Source organism: Hydra viridissima, unplaced genomic scaffold, assembly GCF_058129835.1.
Source record: "Hydra viridissima isolate aposymbiotic clone 2 unplaced genomic scaffold, HvirCarnegie_v1 scaffold_5, whole genome shotgun sequence".
Lineage (NCBI taxonomy): Eukaryota > Metazoa > Cnidaria > Hydrozoa > Anthoathecata > Hydridae > Hydra > Hydra viridissima.
The window spans coordinates 12,078,326-12,103,094 of record NW_028324304.1 but is presented as its reverse complement, the minus strand read 5'-3'; the positions used below and the strand labels follow the sequence as shown (position 1 = coordinate 12,103,094).

At 29.9% G+C, this 24,769-nt stretch overlaps 2 protein-coding genes and 1 long non-coding RNA gene across 18 annotated transcripts; all 3 read right to left on the bottom strand.

Annotated features, from left to right (window-relative positions):
• Positions 1 to 4,617: 4,617 nt before the first annotated feature.
• LOC149888730 (uncharacterized) lies at positions 4,618 to 7,868 on the bottom strand. 15 transcript variants are annotated; one of them, XR_016452871.1, is made up of 10 exons: positions 7,406 to 7,860; positions 7,055 to 7,204; positions 6,725 to 6,862; positions 6,562 to 6,603; positions 6,429 to 6,466; positions 6,297 to 6,339; positions 5,834 to 5,933; positions 5,512 to 5,701; positions 5,143 to 5,394; positions 4,618 to 4,924 (listed from the first exon to the last, which is right to left on the bottom strand). It is a non-coding gene; the product is annotated as an uncharacterized LOC149888730 (long non-coding RNA). The 15 variants fall into 15 exon arrangements; XR_016452870.1 differs by having other exon boundaries at positions 6,304 to 6,339; XR_016452866.1 differs by having other exon boundaries at positions 6,297 to 6,466; positions 7,406 to 7,861.
• A 5,431-nt stretch (positions 7,869 to 13,299) lies between these two features.
• Positions 13,300 to 19,708, bottom strand: LOC145188758 (uncharacterized). Of its 2 annotated transcripts, XM_090088295.1 has the most exons (7): positions 19,609 to 19,708; positions 19,334 to 19,386; positions 18,004 to 18,208; positions 17,834 to 17,910; positions 16,583 to 16,799; positions 15,213 to 16,449; positions 13,894 to 14,237 (listed from the first exon to the last, which is right to left on the bottom strand). In XM_090088295.1, exons 2-7 carry the CDS (start codon positions 19,367 to 19,369, stop codon positions 14,222 to 14,224), a joined length of 1,788 nt encoding a protein of 595 aa, XP_089944421.1. In that variant the 5' UTR covers positions 19,370 to 19,386; positions 19,609 to 19,708; the 3' UTR covers positions 13,894 to 14,221. The 2 variants fall into 2 exon arrangements, with proteins under 2 accessions (XP_089944422.1, XP_089944421.1); XM_090088296.1 differs by lacking the exons at positions 13,894 to 14,237; positions 19,609 to 19,708 and adding an exon at positions 13,300 to 13,424 and having other exon boundaries at positions 19,334 to 19,471.
• A 278-nt stretch (positions 19,709 to 19,986) lies between these two features.
• LOC145188977 (NEDD8-activating enzyme E1 regulatory subunit-like) lies at positions 19,987 to 21,886 on the bottom strand. The gene has a single exon (XM_080065500.2). The coding sequence runs from the start codon at positions 21,755 to 21,757 to the stop codon at positions 20,066 to 20,068; it is 1,692 nt and encodes a 563-aa protein (XP_079921626.2). The 5' UTR covers positions 21,758 to 21,886; the 3' UTR covers positions 19,987 to 20,065.
• Positions 21,887 to 24,769: the final 2,883 nt, after the last annotated feature.

Below are 24,769 nucleotides of genomic sequence, written 5' to 3'. Positions count from 1 at the left end.
ATATCTCTGATGACGTTAAAAGTGATTATGCAAAGGAAATAAGTGAATGGATAGCACAGGGATGGCTTAAACCATTTGAAGGGAGATGTAATGGCATCATTCCATTGATGGCAGTAATTCAACGAAACAAATTAAAAGTACGTCCGGTGATGGACTAGCGGGAGCTGAACCAATTTGTGTCCAGTCATACTGCAGATGGCGACGTTTGCAGTACCAAACTTCGCAACTGGAGAAAGTTGGGAGAAAATCTTGAAATAATTGATTTAAAGAAAGCGTATCTGCAGATTCGTGTCGACGAAGCACTGTGGAAATATCAAGTCGTGGAATATGAAGGGCAGCGTTACTGTCTAACAAGATTGGGTTTTGGTTTAAATGTGGCGCCCAGAATAATAACTAAAATTTTAAAAAAGGTATTATCCTTAGACAAAGTTGTCGAGGCTGGGACGGACTCATTTATTGATGATATCATTGTCAATAATAACATAGTGTCAAATTGCAGAGTTCGAGAACTCTTGGAAAAATATGGCTTGGATTCTAAGTTGCCAGAAAAACTTGTCGGCGGTCGTGTGCTTGGATTGCGAGTGTACAAACAATGCAACCAAGTCCGTTGGAAACGTGACAACATACCTAAAGTTCCTGAAGGAAAAATGATACGTCGGCAAATCTTTTCTTGGTGCGGACAGCTGGCCGGACATTTTCCAATAGCAAATTGGTTGCGCCCTTCGTGCATCTAAAAAGGGTTTCGAGTAGTTGTGGATGGGACTCTTTTGTGGACGAACGTATTGTCAAATTAGTAAACAGTTTAAATGAAAGACTTACAAAAGAAGACCCCGTTCATGGGTCATGGAACGTCAAAAACACTTCCGAAGCAACAGTGTGGTGTGATGCAAGCAGCTTAGCCGTTGGCATAGTGTTGGAAGTGGCTGGGGAAATAGTAGAAGACTGTTCGTGGCTGAGGAAACAAGATGATACGGCTCACTTTAACCTTGCAGAGTTAGAAGCCGTGATAAAAGGAATAAATCTAGCAACAAAATAGGGATTCGAATGTATTACCATAAAGTGTGATTCGGTTACTGTTGCCGGCTGGTTGAACTCCTTAATTATCGGTGACAAACCCGTTCGAGTACACGGTCTTGGAGAACCACTTGTCCGTCGCCGGTTGTCGTTAATTGAAGACCTTGTGAAGGAGTGTGGTATAAAATTAAAACTTTTTCTGGTAAAGTCAGCAGAAAATAAAGCCGATGCTCTTACGAGAGTACCGCAGAACTGGCTGCATTTAAACCATTCTGCAATGACAGCAAATGTTGTACCGCCTGATGTAAAGTCATTTCATAATCTTCATCACTTTGGAGTCAATCGAACCCTTTATCTGATGAAACAGACATATCCGAAGGAGAAGGTTAGTAGAAAAGACGTTGAATCAGTCGTGAAAAGTTGCGAAAGATGTTTATCGGTGGATCCTGCGCCAATTAAGTGGGAAGAAGGAAATCTTGAAGTCGGAAAGAGTTGGCGCCGTTTAGCTAGCGATGTAACCCACTATAAATCAGAGAATTATTTGTCTATTATTGACTGTGGAAAAAGAAGCAAGTTTGCAATTTGGAGAAAGCTACAGAACGAGAAAGAAACAACAGTGTGTTTCCATTTAGAAGAAATATTTCGAGAAAGAGGACCACCATGGCAAGTTCTACTTGACAACTGCAAGACCTTTCGCTCAAAACTCGTTAGTGAATTATGCACAGAATGGGGAGTGTCCATCCTGTTTCGTTGCGCTTACAGGCCATCAGGGAACAGAATTGTTGAACGTCATCACCGCACTATCAAGCGAATGGCAGCCAGAAGTGGCAGAAGGGGTGTTGTAGTTGCGTCATTGTGTAATTCATTGTGCACAATGAATATGTAGTTCAATGACTATATATGGCTCGTTGTGCATAATTCATTGTGCACAATGAATTTAGAAATGATATTTAAATTGTAAAAGCGGATAAACATTATGAGAAAATATACAACAAATTTAGAATTTAGTTGTCTTGATATTACACTTATTTAACAAAAAAAGATTAATTTTTCCAGAATTTATTTTTTCAGCTTTCAAAGATGAAATTCTTGTTCAATCAGGAGAAATACCAAATGGTATTTCTCCTGATTGAACATGAATTTCTAATAAATCATGAAATAATTTCAATGTTGAAATTATTTCATGATTTATTAGAAAAGGACAGTCTGTTGGATGCAAGTTTAAAAAAAGCACCAAATATAAATAACAAAGTTGTCCATCCTGGAAAATAGAAACAAAATGTCAGTGTTGCCTTAGGTATCTTCCATGAAACTACAGCAGCAACCGCAATAATTTCATATTTTCCTGACTGTTTAGATATAGCATCATTCCTAACTCTATTCAATAAATGGTAGACAATTACAAATTCAAAAAATCAGTTTTCTAATAATTGTCTTGGTAATGCTGCTATTGTAAATGATAAAAAACCTGAGTTTTTTCGAGCTTTTGCTGACTGGTTAAACAAATGAAAAAATACAAAATTTCCAAATTTTGAGAAATATACATTATCTCCTCGAACAGCATCAGCATTGCAAAGAACTTTATTATTTCATGCTTCATTAATTGAAGATCTGCTGAAAGATAAGTACAAATTAATATTGACTGCTCGTTTTCAAAGTGATCCTTTAGAAAGAAGATATGGACAATACCGTCAAATGAGCGGTAGCAGATTCCTTGTCAGTTTGAAAGATTTTATTTATAGTGAGAGTATAATCCAAATAAAAAGTTTGATTAAAGAAGGAAATGACATTTTTGAAAATGGTATCAATGGTGATAAAGGTATAGAACATGTTAGATCCTTTATGGAGCAGATCAAAGAAAGAGATTTTGATTGTGTGACTTTATCGGATGAATCTCGTGAAGTTGCCAGTTATATTGCTGGTTTTATTGCCAAAAAGATTGATTTAGAAGTTTGAAGTATGTTGCAAATTGCTTTGTACTCAACATTGTCAACAGGAGTCAACTGATTATAATTATTTAAATAAATTATCCAGAGGTGGGCTAAAAACTCCATCATTACTGCTTTTAGAATATGTCTGTGACAGTTTTGCTATGCTAGGTCACATTTTTGATGTTATTTATCAGTCTCAAATGCAACACCGTAAAGCAGCAAAGTTAGTTCTTAGCAGTAGAGAAGGGTATCAACCATTTTTATGTTCAAACCATCAAAGTCATGGAAAAGAAATTATACACACTGTTATTTCAAATATTTATTTTAAAAACACCAGAAAGAGAGTCAGGGATTCCATTGTTGCAGATAACATTGTTGCATTTAAAAAAAGACAGAAAGAAGACAGAAAAATGAAAATATTTTGTTTCATTTTTAATCAGTTTGTGTTAGAGTTTTTTTTATACTTTTGAAGCTTATTTTTGAGAATTTGTTGTTTCTTGCACAGTACTTGACAGTCCCAAAATTTCTATTGCCAAATGTAACCCATATCTTTCTTAAATGATTTTAGTTTGGAAAACAAAAAAACTGGGACTACTTTACAAAAAATATAATTAGAGGTGCAATCATAGTTAAAAATATTTATTAACCATAATTATTATCTTATATTAAAAAGAAGCCACAATTAAGTATTCAAAGTTTAGTGAAGTTTAGCAGAGTTTAGATTTAGCTAGCCAACGTAAAATTTTTTATCCTGTACCAGATATGAGAAAGTTTGTCCATCCGACTGAATAAACGATTTTTAAACTGGCCTTCTATTTTTTTTTCCACTTAAGCAGGAAAGAAGGCCGTGTATTTAAGTAGGGCATGAGTGGAAAGGGAAGATTGACTGATAGACTCATTAAAAAAAAGCAAAACTATTTTGGAATGGCAATCAGACAAAATCTTTGCCAATTGTATGCTATGAAGAAATCAGTTTTAGCAATTCTTTGGCACTTCACGGACATTAAAAATCTTGACGTTAGGCACCAGTTTTGTCCTAGATCTGCAATTTTATGGTGAAAATATCAAGTTGATAAGATATCAGGATTGTCATAATACAATTCAAAAGGTGTTTTTCCTGAAGTTGTTAAAAAGAAATTGAAAAGATTTTTATTGATTTGAGTAGTGATGAGCTTTTGTCGCAATGCCTAGAAGGCACGAATCAAAATGCTAACGAAGCATTTAATCAGATTCTCTGGCGGAAATGCCCAAAAAAAACTTTAGTTTCAAAAGATGTACTAGAAATGGGTACATTTTCATCAGTACTAAACTTTAATAACGGATTTTTAGCTCTGGTTAATGTCTTAAAAAGTCTTCATTTAACACCAGGGAAATATTTTATTGATCGTGCTTTAGTATTTGATAGTAAAAGAGTAAAAAATATACAAAAAAAAATTAATGGATACTATAAAGAACAGAAGAAAAAAGTTAAGAGCTATATCCCGCCTTAAAAAAACTTCAGGGTCCCTTAAGGGCAAACCCTTAAGGGACCCTTATGAAAATGTCCGCGCCAAATTTCAGGTTCCCTTAAGGGCTAGCCCTAAAGCGGCCAAAAAAAACAACCACGCTTTACTACTCATCCTGTATGAGTAGTAAAGCGTGGTTGTTTTTTTAAACTAGTAATATTCAATAGTTTAACACAGTTTATTTAATAATATTTATAAAAATCATCATTACATATCTTTATTTATAAAAGTGTTTTCTAAGTCTTTTGCTTTTTTTGTCGAGGATTATTGTTTTCACTGTCGTCTTCGTTTTCACTGTCGTCATTATTTCCTTCATAGTCGTCTTTACTCTCTTCCTCAATCAAAACTTTAAGTGTCTTTTTCTTACAGCGCTGCAGACGACCACCAGAGCGATCCTGGCGTTATTAAAAAATCGTGCTACTTTCAGTTCTAACTTTTTTGACGTGGTGCCAGGGAAAATGTGAACAGTTGAAACTATAAAAATTTAAATAAATACTCATAAAAAAGAGAAAAAATATGTAAATAAATAGTCATTTAAATCTATAATTATATAACCAATTACTATAGTTATGCCTAAATATATGGATTCGCATGTATTAGAGATTCACATGTATTAGAGATTGTATTGTTTGATATAGCCGCATTGACAATATAAATTATATCTGCTTATAAAAAGATATTAATAGTTTTACTTTATTTTACTGTTAAGTCAAACACCACAAGTCAAACTGTTGACTCACAGTCAAACAGATTCATATTTGTACAATTGTTCACAGTAGATGTAGATTACACTGATTTTCTTACACTGATTTTCCAGGCTATCAAAAACTTCAGCTTCCCATGTGTTTCAAGCCTATTAACCTTTTGCTGTAAGTCATGCGCCAGCAATTTGTTTGAAATTGTTCATAGACAGTCAACCCTCCTTCACTCTTCATCAATGCTAACTAAAAAAGATCAGTTAACAACTTAAATATATTACACCATCATTCACACTATGTTCCCTTGTCAAGAGCAACACATCATGGCTATTCTTACATAATCAGAAATTGATAAAAACTTACCATATTTTTTGGGTGCTTTTCAATCTCAGAACATTGTTGCAGAGAAGTAAAGATAGGAAATTATGTATGACAGACATTCTGCTCAACAAGATCACTAGCAACACATGCCTCCAATCTTCCCTGTCTTTGCTCAAGATTGGTCAACTTATATTCAGTTCACGAAGAATGAACATATTCATAAGAAACTGTCCTGTTATGATAACCATAATAAACAATATACTACATATTTATACTTAAAATATTATACTACTGCCATTCATTTTATATGCCAAAACATTTTGTAGAATAATTTCTTACCCCTAGTAATACAAAACATTCAAACCTTGTGAACTAAATGGTTCAACTTTAAGTCAGCTGCAAACCCCAAGCATACTGCCATGTATACGCAGTAAACTTGAATCAGAAGAATCATGGAGACTTAACTAAAGTCACAACAAATATTATTTCCAATAGTTTATAAAACTTTAACAATTTATAATTACCCTTTGAAAAATAAAGTCTAAAGCAGTTTTGTACCATTATAAAACTAATACTTAACTGACATAAAAATATATTTTTAATTTAATTTAATAAAATGGATATGTACACCAATACATATTTTACATGTATTCCTTGGGCCATATGTACTCCTACATGTGGACCTTGAGATTCATATCAAATCTCATTATTATTTATATCCTAGGGTTTTAGAGCATGGTGGCCTTATATACCAGGATATAAATAGTATTACTATAAATGCAGTAAAGATTAAGAGAAAACCTATACATGAACAATAAATAGTTTACAGCATACAACTGACTGTGTATCTGACCGTGGAATGCTTGAATCCTGTATGAAATCATTAAAAAATTAAAAAACACAGTCAAACTTTTGTGTAACTAAAATATATAACTGAATCCCAATTTTCAAAAACTTACAATTGGCTGGGCAATACAGGTAGTTGAAAACTGAAAACCTTTAAAAAAAAAAGCGTAGCAACAAAACACCTTCATATAAGAACAAATAAATCATCTCATCACGATTAACAGCAGAAAAGTAACTTTTACTTACATCAGATAAATCAAGAGATGTACTTATACAATCAGGCTAGAACTAAATAAAAATCATATTATTAAATGATATTTACTTTAACAATGACATTTAGCAACTGATAACATACATTTATGCATGATTAAAATTACATTAAAGAAATTTGATAATGTTAAAAACTTACATATGGGAATGGAGATTGAGACATTCAAATTTTGTTTTCACTCAAACTCAAACAGAAATAACAGCTTTATATGAAGAGATAAAAAATGACACTTGGATTCTTCTTTACTTTTATGACTTTCTCTTAATGTAACTTTACCTGAAAAAAACAATTTTTTTAAAAATAGGCCTTTTAGCACAGTAAGGTACAGAGGTGTATGAGTTTGTTCAATTAGTTTGACTAATTACTCTTAGTAAAAAAACTAACAGCAATCTTTTTTGTACCATGTTTTGATGAGTATTAGTCTCAAAAATTAATAATTTAGATTAAACAAAGGAAATCCTAATTTACATTCATTGCTTTTGTGCTCCATTTATACATATAATCCAGTCGCACCATCAAAAATAGTAGGCACACTTCTATCAAAGTTATCTTCAACAATTTTAATATTCTCCTCCTCTACAACAGGCTCACCCTGCATCATATATTTGGAAGATTCTCCTAAAATGAATATATTTGACCAAAAATATTTTAAAAAAAAGTTACAAAAGTTTATATAAAAAAAGGCAGTCAGATATTTGTCTGACAGTCTATAAATAGAATGAGATAAAAGCAACAATGTACTATAATTTCTTTGTAACATTACTTTGATATTTTTAAATTATCAAGACTATTAGCTACCTATTTATATTGTTGTATTACCTTTTCATCTTGAGACAAAAATATCAAGTTGATTACGACGTTTTCCTCTTTCAGTTCTTGAAACCAATTTTTAAATTATACAACAAATATTTTGTTGCTATTATAGGATTATATCTTTATTATATTAAATAACTCATTAAAAATAGTTTAAATAACAATTGATCATCATGATTAATGTCTATCAATACTTAGAAGCTATATGAATGGACAAAAATCTTTGAAGCAAATCTATTTTCTAACCATGTAGCTTTCTCGTAGCGAACACAACGGTTCAATTCTACATTTCCTCTTATACTAAAAAACTCTTCTCTACTTAAGTTTTGCATACAACTTATACTTATAAAAATCCGTAAGAATATATTAATTACTATCATAAAAAAAGCCACTCAACTATATTTACAATTTTTTAAGGAAACAACGTCAATATACGCTTTACGGAGTTTCTTTCTGAATGGTTCAAAATTGTTCTGTTAAATCGTTTTTTTCCGAGTTTTAAAATTCCAGAAAATTAGAGCCGATTTCCGGCTAGCCCGAGTTTAGCCCTAAGCCACCCCTTATTAGGATCTGCCCTAAACACACCCTAACTTTAATAAATCATCAAAAATATACTAATTTTGTGCTGAAAAGTAATGTAAGCTAATACTTTTTAGTTTTGATAAAAAATTGTTTGAGAAAATTTGCCCTTAGAATACCCTGAACCACGAAGGGACCCTTAAGGGGCTCTTAAGTCATTTTAAGGCGGGATGGAAAGGATTTATTGATAAAGAAAAATACCAGGAAGGACGAGAAAATTATTCTAAAGGATTATTTTAAGTTTTTTTATTTTATTTTGTTAGTTTTCCCTGTTAGTGATATTTCAGACTTAAAACACACATATCTCAGCATCTATAAATTGTTTTTTAATGAAATTTTCAGGTTTTGTTCATCTGTATATTAGTTAGTATGTGAATCAGAATCTAAATTATTTTTTGAGTATTTTAGGAAATATAGGATGGTTTTTGTTGAATTTTACCCCTTTTTAAATTTCCCAAAGTACGTTGAGCTGCCATTATGGATCTAAAAAAATGTAAGTTTTTACTTGTTCCCATAGTAATTATATATATATATATATATATATATATATATATATATATATATATATATATATATATATATATATATATATATATATATATATATATCCTGCATGCAATTCAATTTTCATGCAAAACAAATGTACAGATAGCTAGAACTCTTTGTTCTAAGAAGGTAATATTTTAAGCATTTTTTTGCTGGTTCAGCATTAAAAAACGTAAATATTAAAAAAAAAAATTATTTTTCGTAATACAAATGTAAGTTCTTTATGTTGAAAAGTAAAATAAACTTTCCAACAAATTGTATTTTTTATTTTCTTATTAGACGACCACCTTAAATCATTAGGGTACAAACATTTTTTGTATCCTAATGATTTAAGGTGGTCGTCTAATAAGGTCGTTTAATAATAATTAAATTTTACTTTAAAATAAGTGTATTTTTAAAGTAAAATTTAAGATTTTAGCATTTGGTGCATTTGTGCACAGATGGGTGCAGAAGAAGGGTGCATATGTGGGTTATTGCTCCTATCTCATATTCATAAAATTTGATAAATCAATATTCTTTTTTAAAATTTTTTTTTTTTTAAATGTACTTCTGCCCTATGTTTTTGCGTCATAAGTCCAATGCTGTTGGGGTTTGTAGGTTGGTTAGTTAAATATTCTAAATATAATTATAGATTATTAGCTTTATACTTGAAAAAACTACATTCGGAAAAATTTTAAAAGCATTTCCCTTGCTCATCCATCTTTCAAGGAAGTGAAAAAGAGACGAGCAAGAGTGGGAAGTAATAAAAGAAACGCGCTTCAAGTTTAAGAATATCTTTCAAGTCGAAAATGCTTGCCAGAAAAAAAGATTGCCTTAATAAAGACATATAAATGCTGACAAAAAAACATAGATAACACAGGGCTGCGTTTGAAAAAAAAATTTCTGTTCCTGGGGGTTTCTTAGGTAATTCCTAATGAAATGGGCCTCCTAAACCCGAATATGACATTCATTTTGCTCAATCAGGTCAGGTTATTAAAATACAGCACACCTACTTTTTTTGAGAAAAACATAATTTTCAAGAAATCTCTCATTTTCATCCTAGTAATGTAATACATTGTAATAATTATTTGTAAACTGAAAAAAGGCTCAATTTAACTCCTTTATTAACTTTAAACTTAAAAACAACTTGTGAAGTAATCGAATACTGTAAAGAAAAAGTCCTTGATGCCTTCCGTTTGTGAAGAGTTATTGGTTCGTCGCGTTTAAGACACCAACAATAGTCAGGCAACATGTTTATGTCCCAACGTTCTTGATATCTGGTCTCCATCGTTTTTATATCTTGCTGGAATCTTTCACCCTGTTCCTCGTTGTAGTGTCCACAGTTTTCAGGAAAATAGTCAAGATGTGACTGGAGAAAATGCATTTTTATTGACATGCGAGCTCCCAGTTTTTTGAAGCTTTTCATAAGCTCATTGACATGTGAAACATATTCAGAGCTTCTTTTATTTCCCAGATATCCTTTAATTACTGTGCTGAACGTTCGCCATGCACCTCGTTCAATGCCTACTATTTTGATATAAAAATCTTTGTCTTTTAACAGAGTTCTAACTTTGGGTCTGTCAAATATACCTGTATGTAGCTTGGCATTACTAATCTGTGGGAACTTTTGCAATACATAAAAGCTTAGCCTTTTTTATTAAGTGCATTTAAAAATTTTTTCATCAGACCAAGTTTGATATGGAGAGGAGGAAGTAAAACATTTTCTGAAGGGACTAGTGGTTCAGCTATCACGTTGTAGCTGCCAATTGTGAATGCTTCCCGAGATGGCCAGTCTTTCTGCTTATAGTAAGACTACTATCCCATAGACAAAAGAAGCAAGGGTATTTTGTGTACCCCCCCCCCCCCCCCCTTGCATCTAAGTAGAAAGCACACAACCTGAAAAGAAAAGATTTATTCATAAAAAATCAAATCTTAGTAAGTTAAAATATATTTCTTTCTAAAACATTACCCTCAGGTGCTGAAGTATTTTCAAAGGAAAGCTTTATATTGACAAAAAAACTAAAAAGGTATTTTACATAAGGTCACCACATATTCGCCAATTGTGTTTGGGTTACTTGATTGCATCAATCAATATTTTCATGTTCTTGTAGCTTTCTGTCAACTGAACTGAATGTCCAATAGGTACAGATGCCATTTTATTGCAAATGTGTAGAAGTACAGCCTTTAGGCTTCTGCTAGAGGAATCAATAAAGAGCCTCCATTCTCTTGGTTGGTAAGGAACGCCAAGTGCATCTATTAAGCCTTTTACATCATTGCAATATGCCAACAAGTTTGAAGAATCAACTTCCAAGCACCTTCGAAACTTTTCTTCTTTGTTTCCAATAGAAGGTAGTTTCTTTGGAGAGGAGATTGATCTCACAAAGACGGGAACCAAGAAGTTGTGCATTTTCTTTAGAAAGACCAAGATCTCTGGTCAAGTCATTTAATTGACTTAAGTGAGTGGTCTTGGCAAAGTCATACTAGACGTTGGCTCATATGTCACATATGTCAGTGTCTTCCAATTTTACACCTTCCATATCCTCTTCTAGCTCGCCTTTCTCAGGTGGAGAAGGAATTGGAACTTCTGGGCCATGTGGTACTGACTTAATGGCAGAAAGATTTTTATGATGGACCATCATTTTCATGATGGACCATCATTTCTTATTGACACCTGAAAAAATTCACATATTTATTTTCAGATTTTTATCCACTTTTCTATACAATCTAAAGAATTTTTTTGTTGAATTTCAGCACAATTTTTATAAACAATTCAAACTTCGCTAGACTATAAAAAAGTAAATATGTATGGATTAGTTAAATATTGTTCTTTTTAGAAATTATCTCACCTTGAAGATTGGTCATACAAAAATAGCAGTCTGTCGTATGGTCCTTGCCTTCTCTCCATACCATCGGTACACCAAATGATATGCAGCTTGTTTTTTCTCATTCCAGCGTCTTTAGGCTACGACACAGGCTTTGCTGCATATATGTGGGGCAAAACTTTTGTCTTGATCGCCCAGCTTTATTCCGATTTTACTAGCGTAGTTATGGTGCATTGCTGATCACTAAAAGTTACCACACACATAGCAGAATCTGTCGGGACTGTTTTTACATTTTCTATTAATTTTTATGAAATAAATTTTATTTATCTCATATATTTGCTTATAAAAAATTGACAATGATTAACAAAACTTTATAAATATACTTTAGATACTGTTTATAAATATATTAATACACAACTGTCACCTGGGAATTGCAGTAAAATGGATACTCAGCTGTTATATGCGGTAAAGAGCCTTAAGTCTGCATCTTAAAAACTAGACCTAAGTCAAAAATTTGAATCCTAGATTCGGATTTAGAAGGCAAATTTCATTGAGAATCACCTAAGAACACCCTAGGAACATTTTTGACGCAGACCAGTGTAATGAAAGACAATTTTAATTGACTGTTACAACATGACTATTCAAGCAAAAAAGTTTTCTTATCATGAATTGCAGATTGTATACTTACTTATCAGATTAAAAAAAAAAAAAAAAACGGGAGAAAACTCTAAGAGAAACATTAGTGTGTAGTATTTCTCTTCTGTAAAGATAAAAAAAAATGCAACTTATCTGATACTTTGTATATCAGCCAAAAACCAATTTACAACGTTCACGAAAGAAAAAAAAAAGGATTGAAATGTGCCATAACGTAGCTTACAAGGTAACCAGGTCAAGAGGGCTACATTTAGTAAGAATAAATTGTTGTTAACCAGTCGTTAACGTAAGCCTTTAATAAGCAGATCTTGCTTTGTTGAGTACTTAACCGATTGGGTCAGAACGTTTGATGATAAGATTACTGACCGCGATTTGGAAACCATTCTGGAACTTTTAGCTTTATTTATTTTTTCACTTTAAGACAATTTTATGCTTCAGGCATAATTTCTTTCGTTTGAACTTCTTTTTCTGAGGACGTGGACTTTTGGGATATATTAAGTTTTATTTGAAACTGTTATCAAATCAGACTTTCGTCAGACTATTCTTTTGAAGAAATAATATTTAGGAAACTACTTAAAAATGTTTAAACTAAAAGCTTCTAAAAGTTTGACGAAGAAGAAAAGTCTAATTTTATTTATGTATTTCCAACATAAATATAAGATTTTTAAATAATCGTTACAATATTTGAAAAAATATTAAAAAATAAAAGTCCTCTTCTGATGACCGAAACAACTCAATTTAAACATAAAAAATAAATACTTTAAAGAAAAAATGCAATAAAACTTATTTAATAATAATTACAATAGCAATAACAGTAACAATAAAAACAACAACAATAATAGTAATAATAATAATAATAATAATAATAATAATAATAATAATAATAATAATAATAATAATAATAATAATAATAATAATAATAATAATAATAATAATAATAATAATTACTATTATCATTATTATTATTATTTTTACTATTATTATCAATATTATTATTAAAAAGAACCTGAACAAATTTTTTTGGTGACAGGGATTTGCTGTAGGACTTAGTCCAATACTATCATGGACCAAACAAAATTTACTATTACAATTTTAAAGTAAAAGTTTCTTTCCAGAATTCACTAACTTTGTATCAAAGAGCATTAATTAAAAAAAAAAAATAATGTTAACTATAGCAGCAAAATAGTACAAATTCTTTTAGTCTGTATAAAAATAACTGAAATTCAATAACACTAAAGTTCAAAATTAAAATTTAAAAAATTAACCAGAAAACAACAACTATCATAGATAAAAATATAAAAACAACAACCTAATAGAAAATTGTTTTTAAGATTTTTCTATAATAAGAGACCATGACACTTTTATATTTAAAAACAACACAAACTTATAATTTAAAAAAATATGTTTGTTAACCATTCTTTTATCCTACAATAAGGCTTCAGCATCTAAAAAAAGATGAAAATCAAAAATAGAAAGTATTAAGTACAAAGAAGTATGCTTACATTAAAACTTTACGAACTTGAGAAATAATTCAAATTATGCCTAAAACACCAGTTTCTACAACTCTTAACTGTCTATTATAAGAGAAATTTGTCTATACACATAAATTATACGCAAAATCTGATTGGTTTTCCATAAATTTTCAGATTATTAAAAAAAAAATTTCTTTTAAACTAGGATAAAGCATGCTATACAGAGGAAAGATTCTTAGGAAACCAGAGACTCCCCTGAAAAAAATTGTACATAATGTAGTCAGTTGCCTTTATTTGAACAGAAAAGAATTTTTTCAGCATTAATGAATACAAAACCACACTAAAATAATAGGAAAGAGTTTTCAGGTAAAACCCTCCTATTAAAAAAAGTATTCAATTTTTATAAAAAGAAACAATTTAACAAGTTAAAATTTTATCTTCATTTTCTTTTTTACTAATGTTTGCTTTAAGAAAATTCAAGTTTTATTTTCTTTAGAACTTTGCTTTTTTTTTTTAAATCTCCTTTTCAATCTCTCCCCTTATTTACCATTTTCCAATTTATATGTTACAGTTAATATGAAGGAAACACATTTTTTATAGGATAAAAATACAAACACATTATCCTTAGATCTATTTCGAAGATAGTAACTATGCCAAGATTTCAAACTTTGTAATCAGTTTCTCCATGATATTCATCAAAGTAGGCTTGCAGCCACAAATTAAGTAGGGCTGAGTTTGTTGCTTCAGTGAGTATTGTAGCCAACTTGCTATCAACTTTCTTTGGTCCTAATTTATGGTTAACAAGGAAAACTGAATTGACCAAGGCTATAAGACATCCTTTAAACCTAATTAAGTACTTTTATTCATTTCAGAAAGGAACTCTTAATTAAAAAATAAAAAATGCTAGATTTAATGAAAAAAAAAGTTTTTAATTACATTTGTTATGAAACATTCATCATAGGGAATAAAATTACTAAGAGTGCAGCTATTTTTATCCTACAGATGCCAATAAAATTAAATCTGCTACCAACAAATTCTTTTATTAATCCTAAGTCAATCCTAATTGTAATCCTATAGTATGGATCATTTCTTCTTTAACTCCCTGACAAACATGATTTTGTCTCTAAAGGATTTTAAAACTGCCAGATGAACTGAGAGATTTTGTCTCAAAGTTCATCTGATAGTTTTAAGCTCCTTTACATACAGATGCTATATTTTTTTTTTCACTTTGAGAATTAAAAAGATTAAGATCAGGTTGCTAAAACTGGATGAGGATGCTAGTAAACAACTTAATACTTTATAAAAATAATAACAGTGATGTAGTTTTTTCCATACCTAGAAGTATTTTTTTTCATAAAAACTGTATTGCTTATTAAAGGCTTTTTTCCATACCTGGAGGTACTGAAGTTTTTAAAAACTTATTAGAGGCTTTTTAACAAATGAAAAACATTTTTAAAAGCTACCATTTTTAAAATTCTGCAAATTACACATTTGGAATATACTTTTTTACTTTTGCTTAATTTGAATAAAACAAGATGAGGCTGAAGTGGATATATAAGCTAGCATCTAAGTAGTGGTTTACAAAAATAATCATGAAATATTTTAATTTTATATCAACAAAAAAAAAAAAAAAAAAATTTTCTTTTTATAATACTATCAGAAAATAATTCATTTTTTAACCACCCACCATTTGATTTAAAAAAAATAACATCAAAAACTAATGGTTTACATTTACAAATAATAAATTAAATAGTTACTTACTCAGATATTTGTACAGGTGGTTTACCCATTTTGCCACCATCTAACCATTCCTGATATCGTCTTAAACTATCTGGTTTCTTATTCTTCTTATTATACCTACGACCAAATCGGGGATCACTTTGGTTTCGTGTTAAAGTATGGATTTGCAAAAGAGTTGATGTAGACTCTGGTAAACAGTCAGAATTATGTCGACAAAGTGATGAAGTTGAACTTCGTATATCACAATCAGACTTATCTGAACAAAAGATACCACTTTCAGCAGAATTTTCCAGGTTAACAGCAACACCATTAGATTCTTTCCTATCAAATTCTTTCCCAGGCAATTTTTTTAAATCTTCAGAATAATTACTTGATAAATTCAAACCTTTGCTGAAGATAGGAAACTTTTTACTTAAAGCATGTTGATCTGTAGTTAGCTCATTTTTATCATTATTAATAATTAAATTTGAACTTGATGCAAAATTAGTTGAAGACTCTAATCCTTCAGGAGCTTTAACTTCAGACTTCTTTTTGGGCAATTTATGAGATATGACTACATGATTTCGTGATGCAGCATCAAAATCAGTAAAATCTGCTCTGTTGTTGCTAACAGTTTCTGATGAATATAATTCTCCTTCATTATATGTTTCCTTATCATATTCACTGCAAATTGGAGAAGCAGAATATACTTCAGTGGTTAATTTTGAAAAATTGTCACTAAATAAATCAATATGTTTGGAGCTGACATCTGATGTACGCTTACGTTTGCTTATATTCATGTAAGGAGAGTTTAAACCTGGAGAAGAAGCACTAGTATCAGAAGTAATATCTGTATCACTACTGAAAGGACACCACTCTTTTTTAGTCTGTGAAACTGCAGTTCTACTAAAATCAAATTTACCACCTATATTTGGATTAGATGAGTGAAAAAAAGCTGTATCATGAATATTTAAAAAACTATTATGTGAGCTACTGTTATGCAAATTAGTTATAGAACAAGAATTTTGCAAACTGGATAAAGAAGGTAATCTTGTGACAGGCCAAGGTATATCACTTCCACTAGCAACAGATAGTTTGTCTAACTCCAATTTAAAATCAAGTGATTCATCAAGTGCACAAATGTTTGTGAAATTAGCAGCACGTACTAAAGCATTACCAGAAGTCTCATAGTCACTGAAATCATCATACTCAGAATCTGGTACACTATTAATACTTGTTACAGAATTACAATTTTTGTTCTGAGTGATCTCTGCACGAGCTAAAAAAAGTCAAATCATAGCAGCATAAAAAAATAAACTTGTTTATACTGTTGTAATGTTAATTACTCTTGATGAGGTTTTAGCATACAGAATTAAAAAAAAAAAATTTTAACAATATTTCCTATTACATACCTGTTTTTAAAGAACTTTTTTTAACTGGAAGACCTTTTCCAAACTCTAATGCACATTCATATTGATCCACTCGTAGAGCAAGTTCATCTGCTTCAAGAGCAAGTTGGGTGCGTTCAGCTGTAAGCAGTGTTATAGATGTTTCAGCTTCTTTTAATTTCCATTTACAAGTTTCAATATATGTATTTTTCTCTTGAATTGACAACTGAAGGAAGTCATTCTGGAAATTTAAAGTAAGTCATCTAAAAATAAATGCAAGGGCCTGGTTTCTTTTTAAATCTTCCAAGTTTAAACTTTAAATGTAAAATAATTACAACCAATACAATTTAGATTTTATTAATGTTTATATAAGGAACAGTGTGGCAATGCAGAGCTGTGAGGTAAAGTGGAAAATATTAACATATAAAATTTTTACTAGAGATATGCAAGAAAAATTATGTTTATAAATGCCAGATTTTCCATTAGTTTCTGAAGACTTATTGCTGTGAGTTCATTCATTTTCTATTATGTAATCAAAAATCTGTTTTCCTATAGTGTAATTGGACTTTCTTCTGTAAGAAAAACAAATATTTTGTTTAAGTGTGTACATTTTCTGTTAGTTTGTTATTTAATTTATCACAATTCACTAGACATTCCTAAAGAATAGTAAGTTTAATTTACATGAAAGAACCATAATTTATAAAATGTGAAAAGAAAATTAGACTGACAGGGCAAATGGACTGAAGTTCCACTATGTTCCAGTAAGAAGTAGAAAATTGAATTGAAAGTTCCATTATGCCCCAGTAAGGATAAATGCATGCTGTTTTTTAATTTTTTAATTTTTTTAAATTAAGGGTTTTTTTGTTTAAATACCAGTGTTCTTTCATTAACACTTTAAAAGAAGCCAAATTCATTGAAAATAGCAATAGTAGACCAATCATATTATTTTTATTTTTTCCTAAAGAAAAGATGGTAAAAAATTATCAACAAAAGATGTCAAAGCAGTTATATAGCAAAGAGCCAATCAAACTAGCAATCAATTCTGTTGGAAATGTATGTATGTATGTATGTATGTATGTATGTATGTATGTATGTATGTATGTATGTATGTATGTATGTATGTATGTATGTATGTATGTATGTATGTATGTATGTATGTATGTATGTATGTATGTATGTATGTATGTATGTATGTATGTATGTATGTATGTATGTATGTATGTATGTATGTATACATATATATATGCATACAAATATAAAAGAACGAAGAACTACTTGTTCTTGAAGTTGAGCAATAATATCTTCTTTTTCAAAATTATAGTTTTGAAGCCACAATGGTGGAGTAAGAGCTTCTAAATTAAATTTTAAGAAAAAAAAGAATTAAAAATAAAATATTTTGTTTTTGATTAATGTATCAATAAAAGGTATGAAAGACATAAATTAACCTTTTAGGTATTTCATTTTCATATCATGAATGTAAACTTTTTTAAGCTTTAATATTTCTTGTTGAAGTTCTTGCCTTTGCTTGGTAAATTCTTCCTCTCTGAAATTGTATTGTTTTTCCAAATCTAACCGCTTTTTGCTTTGCTCTTCATATAACATTTGCATCTCTATGAGCTTTAGCTCCATATTCTCCATAGCCTCAAATATCTATTAAAAACAATAATACAATTATATAGAAGCATTAAATTTACTTTCACAAGCTCAAACCTAGAAAAATAAGACCATGTCCAAGAATGCCAAAAGACTTAAATTAGAGGTACAAAAGTTTCTACACACTAATGTCTTAAAATAAAAACTCAGAAAACTTTTTCAGAAGCAATGAAATTTAATCTGCTTTCATGATCATAATAAAACAAAGTCTTGAGCATATTAATAACCTGTATGATTACCATTATTCACTAAGCAGCCCAAAATTCTACAACAAAAACTTTTACACAAAATTTGGATATATTGAGCAGGTATGTTCTCTAATTCATTTTTTAAACCTAAAAATTAGCTGGTCCTTTTTCAAACTCTAGGTTCTTTACATACATTATTTTTTATATAAGACAAGCAATTTTCCAGAGGATTTAGGTCTGGAGAGTTTCCTGGCCAGTCTGTCTAAACAATTATGAGGTGTTCATTTGTGAGGTGAAACTAGCTCATAAAGCTACATAAAAATGCTGCGACCTGTATTATGCAGATATTGAAATCTTTGACAGACATTTTACATTTTCTTTTTAATAGCTGACTTTTAAACCATTAACTTATTGATCAATTTTTAGATCTTTTTGCCTGATCCAGCTTATGTCTGTAGAATTTTTATGTTAGTTCTTGGTCCTTTAACTTTAAACTAAGCAACTAAATTTACTTCAGTATTGGTAATTGTGTTTTTCAAAAGAAACCCATTAAAAATTGTTGAGTAAATTTAAGTTTATAAAAAAGCAATAAAAAAACATTTGTATTTTCATGGAAAAATTTTAGAAAATATCTCATATTTACTATATCAATTTGAGATTGAAAAAAAAAATAAATAAAGCTTTAAGAATTTTAATGTCTGATCATCAGATGAAAAAATACTCTAAATTAGGGGCAAATTCATGCAACTATTTCAAGAAATCTGTATACCAAAATATTTTTTTACATTTTTACCTACATTTTAAAAAGCTGCTAGAAATCTCAAAATAGAAAACCCAAATCAAAAAATCAAAAATTATATATGTGCATTTTTATTTGCTGTGTCTAAAAAGAAAATGCTAAGTTTACTATTTGTCATAACAGAAATCAATTTACCTCATTTGAGTGAGAGAATAAGTGATCATGATCCATAACACTTTTCTTTTTGTCTAAAGAAAAATGCTAGTTTAACTATTTTAAAATTTTATCATATATGTAAAGAAATAATCTTTTACACCTAATATTTTATATATTTATATAAAATATATATAAATATATTCAATTATTAAAACAAATCAAAAATGATTTATTTGCATATATTTTGTTAAAAAGAAAAAAGAAAAGTTTTTAACTTGATACATTTCCTATATTTAAGAAAGAAAATTACTCACAAGAGATTAAAAAATAAATATGCTGCAAGATGTTTGCACAAAATCGCCATTATCATAAAGTACATTTAAACCATTTTATTCAATATAAAGAAACACAGATGATACAAAAAGAGGGATTAAACTTTATAAAAAAAACCTTTTTATTTTTAATGTTTTATTACTCTTTTCCAGAATTATTTTGAAAAAATTGCCAAAGAACTCCATTTTTTTTAAAAGTTAATCATATACTGAAATTAAAAATTGCCAAAGAACTCCATTTTTTTAAAAAGTTAATCTGAAATTAAAAGTTTAAACTTCTTAAACTTTTCTCAACAAGAAGATAAACATGAGGACTGTAACTGGCTTTAAAACTTTAACTCAGTAGTAAAATCTCAAAAGTCAAAAATTCATATTAAAGTAATAATAAACAAAAAAGTATATAAAACTCATAACAAGACCAATAACTTAAACCCAACCATTAAACATTCTCAACTTTTAGCAACTTAACTGTTGCTGACTCCTGATCAATTGCATTATAAAGAAAGGTATTTTCCAATAAAATAAATTGCTTAGTAATAATCTTAACAACTTCTTGAGCACAAATCCCTCCCATAACTGATGCTACCACATGTACCTCACTAAGATTTAACCGTAGCAATTCTTCAATATGGTTTATAGAAAAAGTTTTTGAAAATCCAATTTGATTAATTATTTCTTCTGAAGATTTAATAAGTTCTTCTTTGACATCCATGTGCGTAGAAGTATTAAATAAACGATACAAAGAACGAACTGTTATGTATACATTGATAAAGTCTTCTGTCATACCATCAAAATTGACTTTGAAACTTGGTTTCATTTCTTCATGTAATGCTTGACCTTGAATAACATTTAAGAAAAATGAATTCTTGCAAAAAAGTTTTATTTCTTCCTCAGTAAAAAGTGTACTAGGGAGTTGAAGGTCACACAATGCTTGCTTTACAATATTTGTTAAATGACTTACATCCTCATTAGCTTTGTTTTTATAAAGATTTTGAAGATGAATATACCGTGCTGAATCAGAGAACATATCGGGAAGGGATCCACGTAAAGGAAGACAATTAAATTGGTTATAAAATTCTTTAAGAGCACAGACCAATATCCAGAACTTCATATTTGGACCAGAGGGATGTGTACACATTTTGCAGGTAAATAGCTCCAGTACTTGATCAGGAATTTTAGTAGCTGTAAAAGCAGTATTAACATTTTTTATAGCTTCTTCATAATTCTCTTCAATTAATCCACTTTCATTTTTCCTAGCACCTTGTTTTATCATGGTTTTAATTTCAGATTTATCTATATTTGTTCTTGGCCATTCTTTATTACTTAGAGTACGCCAGTGCTCCAAAAATTTATACAATATGATTAAAAAAGGAGTATGAGAATGAGTGAAGTTATCCATACTGTTTAAATCAATATCTTTTAAATAATCAACAAGAGTAGGGAAAGGATTATCTAAACGTAAATCATTGAGGACATTATCAGGATGGGACTCAATTACAGCATGCTCTTTGATAGAAATTCTCATGTAGCCTAAGAATCCAAAGTTGTCACAAACAATAAAAGGTATATTTAAATGCCATAAGAAATTGCTAAACTTCATAAGTTCGTGTTCTGACAACCTTGATGCAATAACAACAGTAAACTTTCTAAAAAATTCAGGATCTATTTCTAAAATTTTCACAGGCTCCTCAATAAAGAAACACCCACTTGAATCTCCATTTAAATCTTGGATTAAATCACAAACAACTTGAGCTCTTGGCTTGCCAAAATATTCCTCTTTAACAAAAAAATTGCATTCTAAGTCATCATTTGAAACATTGGTTTTATCAACTATTGTGTACTTTCCCACACCTGGTAAAACTAAACATTTTAAAACCTCAGATCCGATTGCTGTAGCATTAAGGAGACAAACATTTGCAGCAGCTAATTCTTGTTGACCATTGTCACCCCAAAGACGCAATTGGCGGTCATACTTCTGTTCAAGATTCATAGATTCTTCCTCATTTTTGCGACAAATTTTTCTGGGATTTCCAAGATTGCTTAGAGTAGAGAATGATGTTTGACTCATATCAATTTTATGGTCAGTATCTTGATGTGTATTTTCAGCATACAGTATCTCTTTTCTTTTCATTCTTTTGAAGCATTTCCTTCTAAATTAATACACAAGTAACAGTAAACACCAAACCACATCCGTACATAGATTATATTTGTGAGTGTGTGTGAGAGTGCGCGAGCGTGCGTATGTATACGTATGTGTTTATATATACAGACAAAGTTACATTTAAAAAAATTAAGGGAAAGGAGGAAAGCGTTGAGCCAATTCAATTTTTGAGGTTAAAAATAGTTACGAAGGAGGAGGTTAAATAGGTATTACTTGTACTGCGTAATGCTCACTCTCCAACCTTTACAATAAAAAATAGACGAAAATAAAAAAAAAAAAAAAGACGACTCAAAACAATCTTAATGAGAAATTAAGCAACTTCTTAAATATCAACAAACTTATTATTGAAATTATTATTAGATACTGAAAAAAAATGTAGAGCTGATTTGACGCTTAATAACTTTTGTACCCCCTTTTTTTAATTGTAGATTATTATAAGTTGTCGTCGAAAATGATGAAATGTGAAAATTATTTCTGATTTTGATTAACGGAAAATAATATTTAAATCATTTATTTGATATTGATAACTTGATATATTTATTTATAACTTGATATGGTTTTGCTGTGAAAGACGTAAAAAAAAAAAAAAAAAAAAAACGCTTTATCTTTATTTTGAAATTTTAATTTATAATGAAAGTTATCGCGTTTATTACGTTTAATTACGTAATTAAATCCTTACAATGTTGATAACGTTTTAAGAAATTGAGCAAAGCTTAAAAAATGGAGAAAAGGATTAGAAATGTTTAGAAGAAAAATTAAATGTTTATACATGAGTAAAGGTTTTCGTAGTTTAAAACGTAATATGGTTATAATATTTCTTCATTTTAGTAAAACAGTGCCGCAAATTTTTTGCAATCTTCAATCGTTAAAGATAATCTGCTATAAAATCTGTTAGTATCAGTAAGGTTATCAGTGTTTTGCTTTAAGGAAGGAGAGCATTTATAAATCTTTATAAAATTACTATTTGTGCTGCAGTCTCCTTTTTAAAAGCAAGCCTTCTAGGTACTCTAAATTTACTTGAACTGATTTTTTTGAATGCCAGTTGAGTGGAGATACTAAATCTTTAAAAATATCAAGTTAAAATTCAATTTTGATGCCTAAAGCTTTTTACTAACACTTTTCATATGCTTTATGACGAGGATGTCTTTGTTTTATGCTGAAACTACGACTTTTTTGCTAGTCTAACTTTCATAGCTAATGGAAATGGTTCATCCAGCTTACTATTAGGTAAACTAAGATTTTAAAAATTAGTAATCGCAAAAAAGTGCTCATTCCTTTTTTAGTAAATATCACGAATATCAAAGTTATCTTTTGAGGAGAACAGAAAATATTTAGTATGAAAACTTCCCTGTTCAAGTTTTTTAATGTCCTATCAGCAGATGTTATATATATATTTTTAAAAAGTTATAAACCGCAACAGCATTTTTAACATGAATAAACAATTTCAGTTCCGCTAGTTGCGAAACTAACTGGACTATAATCATAAATCTAAGTATAAAACACTTACAGAAGATCCTACTTGGGGGTTGGTACCGAACGGTATTTACTGTTTTTAGGGTATAGAAATTATTCTTGACGATTTTTATTTAACATTATTTTACATACTAGTGAAAATTGTGCATTTTCGTGTGCGTTTTTTACACGTGTAGTTATTTCAGAAGTTAAATTAATAAACAGATAAATATATCTCACTTGTAATGCTAATATAATGATACATTACTTGCTCAATTACTCGAGCGATTAAAGCTTTAAAATGAGGTTTTACAGTAAGCAGCAGTAAATTCTAAACGAATATATTAGGAAAAAAATGAACAGTCTTTCCTAAATAATATCTCTAAAAATTTGTGCCAAATCTCAGCGATTTTGTTGAGGTAGGGTGTAGATTTTCTTAAGGGTGCAGATTTAAGTCTTGTGTGCGTATGTTTTGACACGGAATGACTTAATAATTAAGGCTGATTAGAAAAGACGTGTAAAGAGGGTACAACATGTCACATGACCACCAATTTGTAAAATAACAGACAAATTACTCTTATGAGCTGCAAGAAATGCTGCCGTCAAATCTAAATTTAGAACTGTTACAAATTGATTATGCTTAAGTTTATACAACGGTAGCAAGAGGAAGTTCAATCTTCACTCAAAGACTAAAAACATTTTATTGAAAATGATCTGTTACACTCTTAGTTATTATGCTTCCATATACCCAAAAGGTTTTGTGAATTTTTTTTTTAATTTATGAGGCATTCAATAACTACAAATCGTAGAATAACTTATTCGAAATGGTTACCATTTGCATGTATACCGTAGTATGCACCTCGTGCATGGGGAAATTGTCTACTGCTCAGACTAGAGAGCATTTTTGGGACTTAATATAGTGATAGCTGTCAATGACACATAACATGTAATCTTCTTCAGATATCTCTTCTGCTATTCATTATGATGAAGCATTTATTATTTAAATACTTGTCCTGAGCCAAAAGAACAGGTAAATTTTTAGGGGAGATTTAAAAACAACAAGAACTTGTCATTAATGAAAATAAATTCTAACAAGATGATAATATAATCAGTTCTAACAACAAAAAATAATCACACAGCTTGCTGTCATGTTTATCACACAAAAGTTTAGAATGTTTAAATATTTGTTTTAAGCAATCTATAATATTATAAAGATAAACAGCGCTATTCCTACTCATCTAAAGTTTTCTCAGTGCTTTTAGGATAACTGAGTTTTTAAATTATTCTTTTTAATTTGAGATGTTTTTTAAATTTAAAATCCATATGCTTCCGATTCCATTAGCAAAAAAGGTACAGTACCAATTATGGCAAATTAGGATTAAATTTAGTCCTAATTTGCTAAATTTACAGATTCTTACAAATAGAATATTTTTTGAAAATTTCATGCATAATTTTAGTGCCAATTTGACAACTTAATTTTAAAATGCCTATTTGACAACAGCTCGAAAATATTGTAGAAAAAAGTCAAAA

Coding starts and splice junctions, on each gene's coding strand:
- LOC145188758 (XM_090088295.1), bottom strand. CDS start 19,369: ATGGATCATGATCACTTATTCTCTCACTCAAATGAG. Junction 17,911..18,003: donor GAAAATGAAATACCTAAAAG/GTTAATTTATGT, acceptor AATTTAATTTAG/AAGCTCTTACTCCACCATTG. Junction 16,450..16,582: donor AAAAAGTTCTTTAAAAACAG/GTATGTAATAGG, acceptor GACTTTTTTTAG/CTCGTGCAGAGATCACTCAG.
- LOC145188977 (XM_080065500.2), bottom strand. CDS start 21,757: ATGAAAAGAAAAGAGATACTGTATGCTGAAAATACACATCAAGATACT.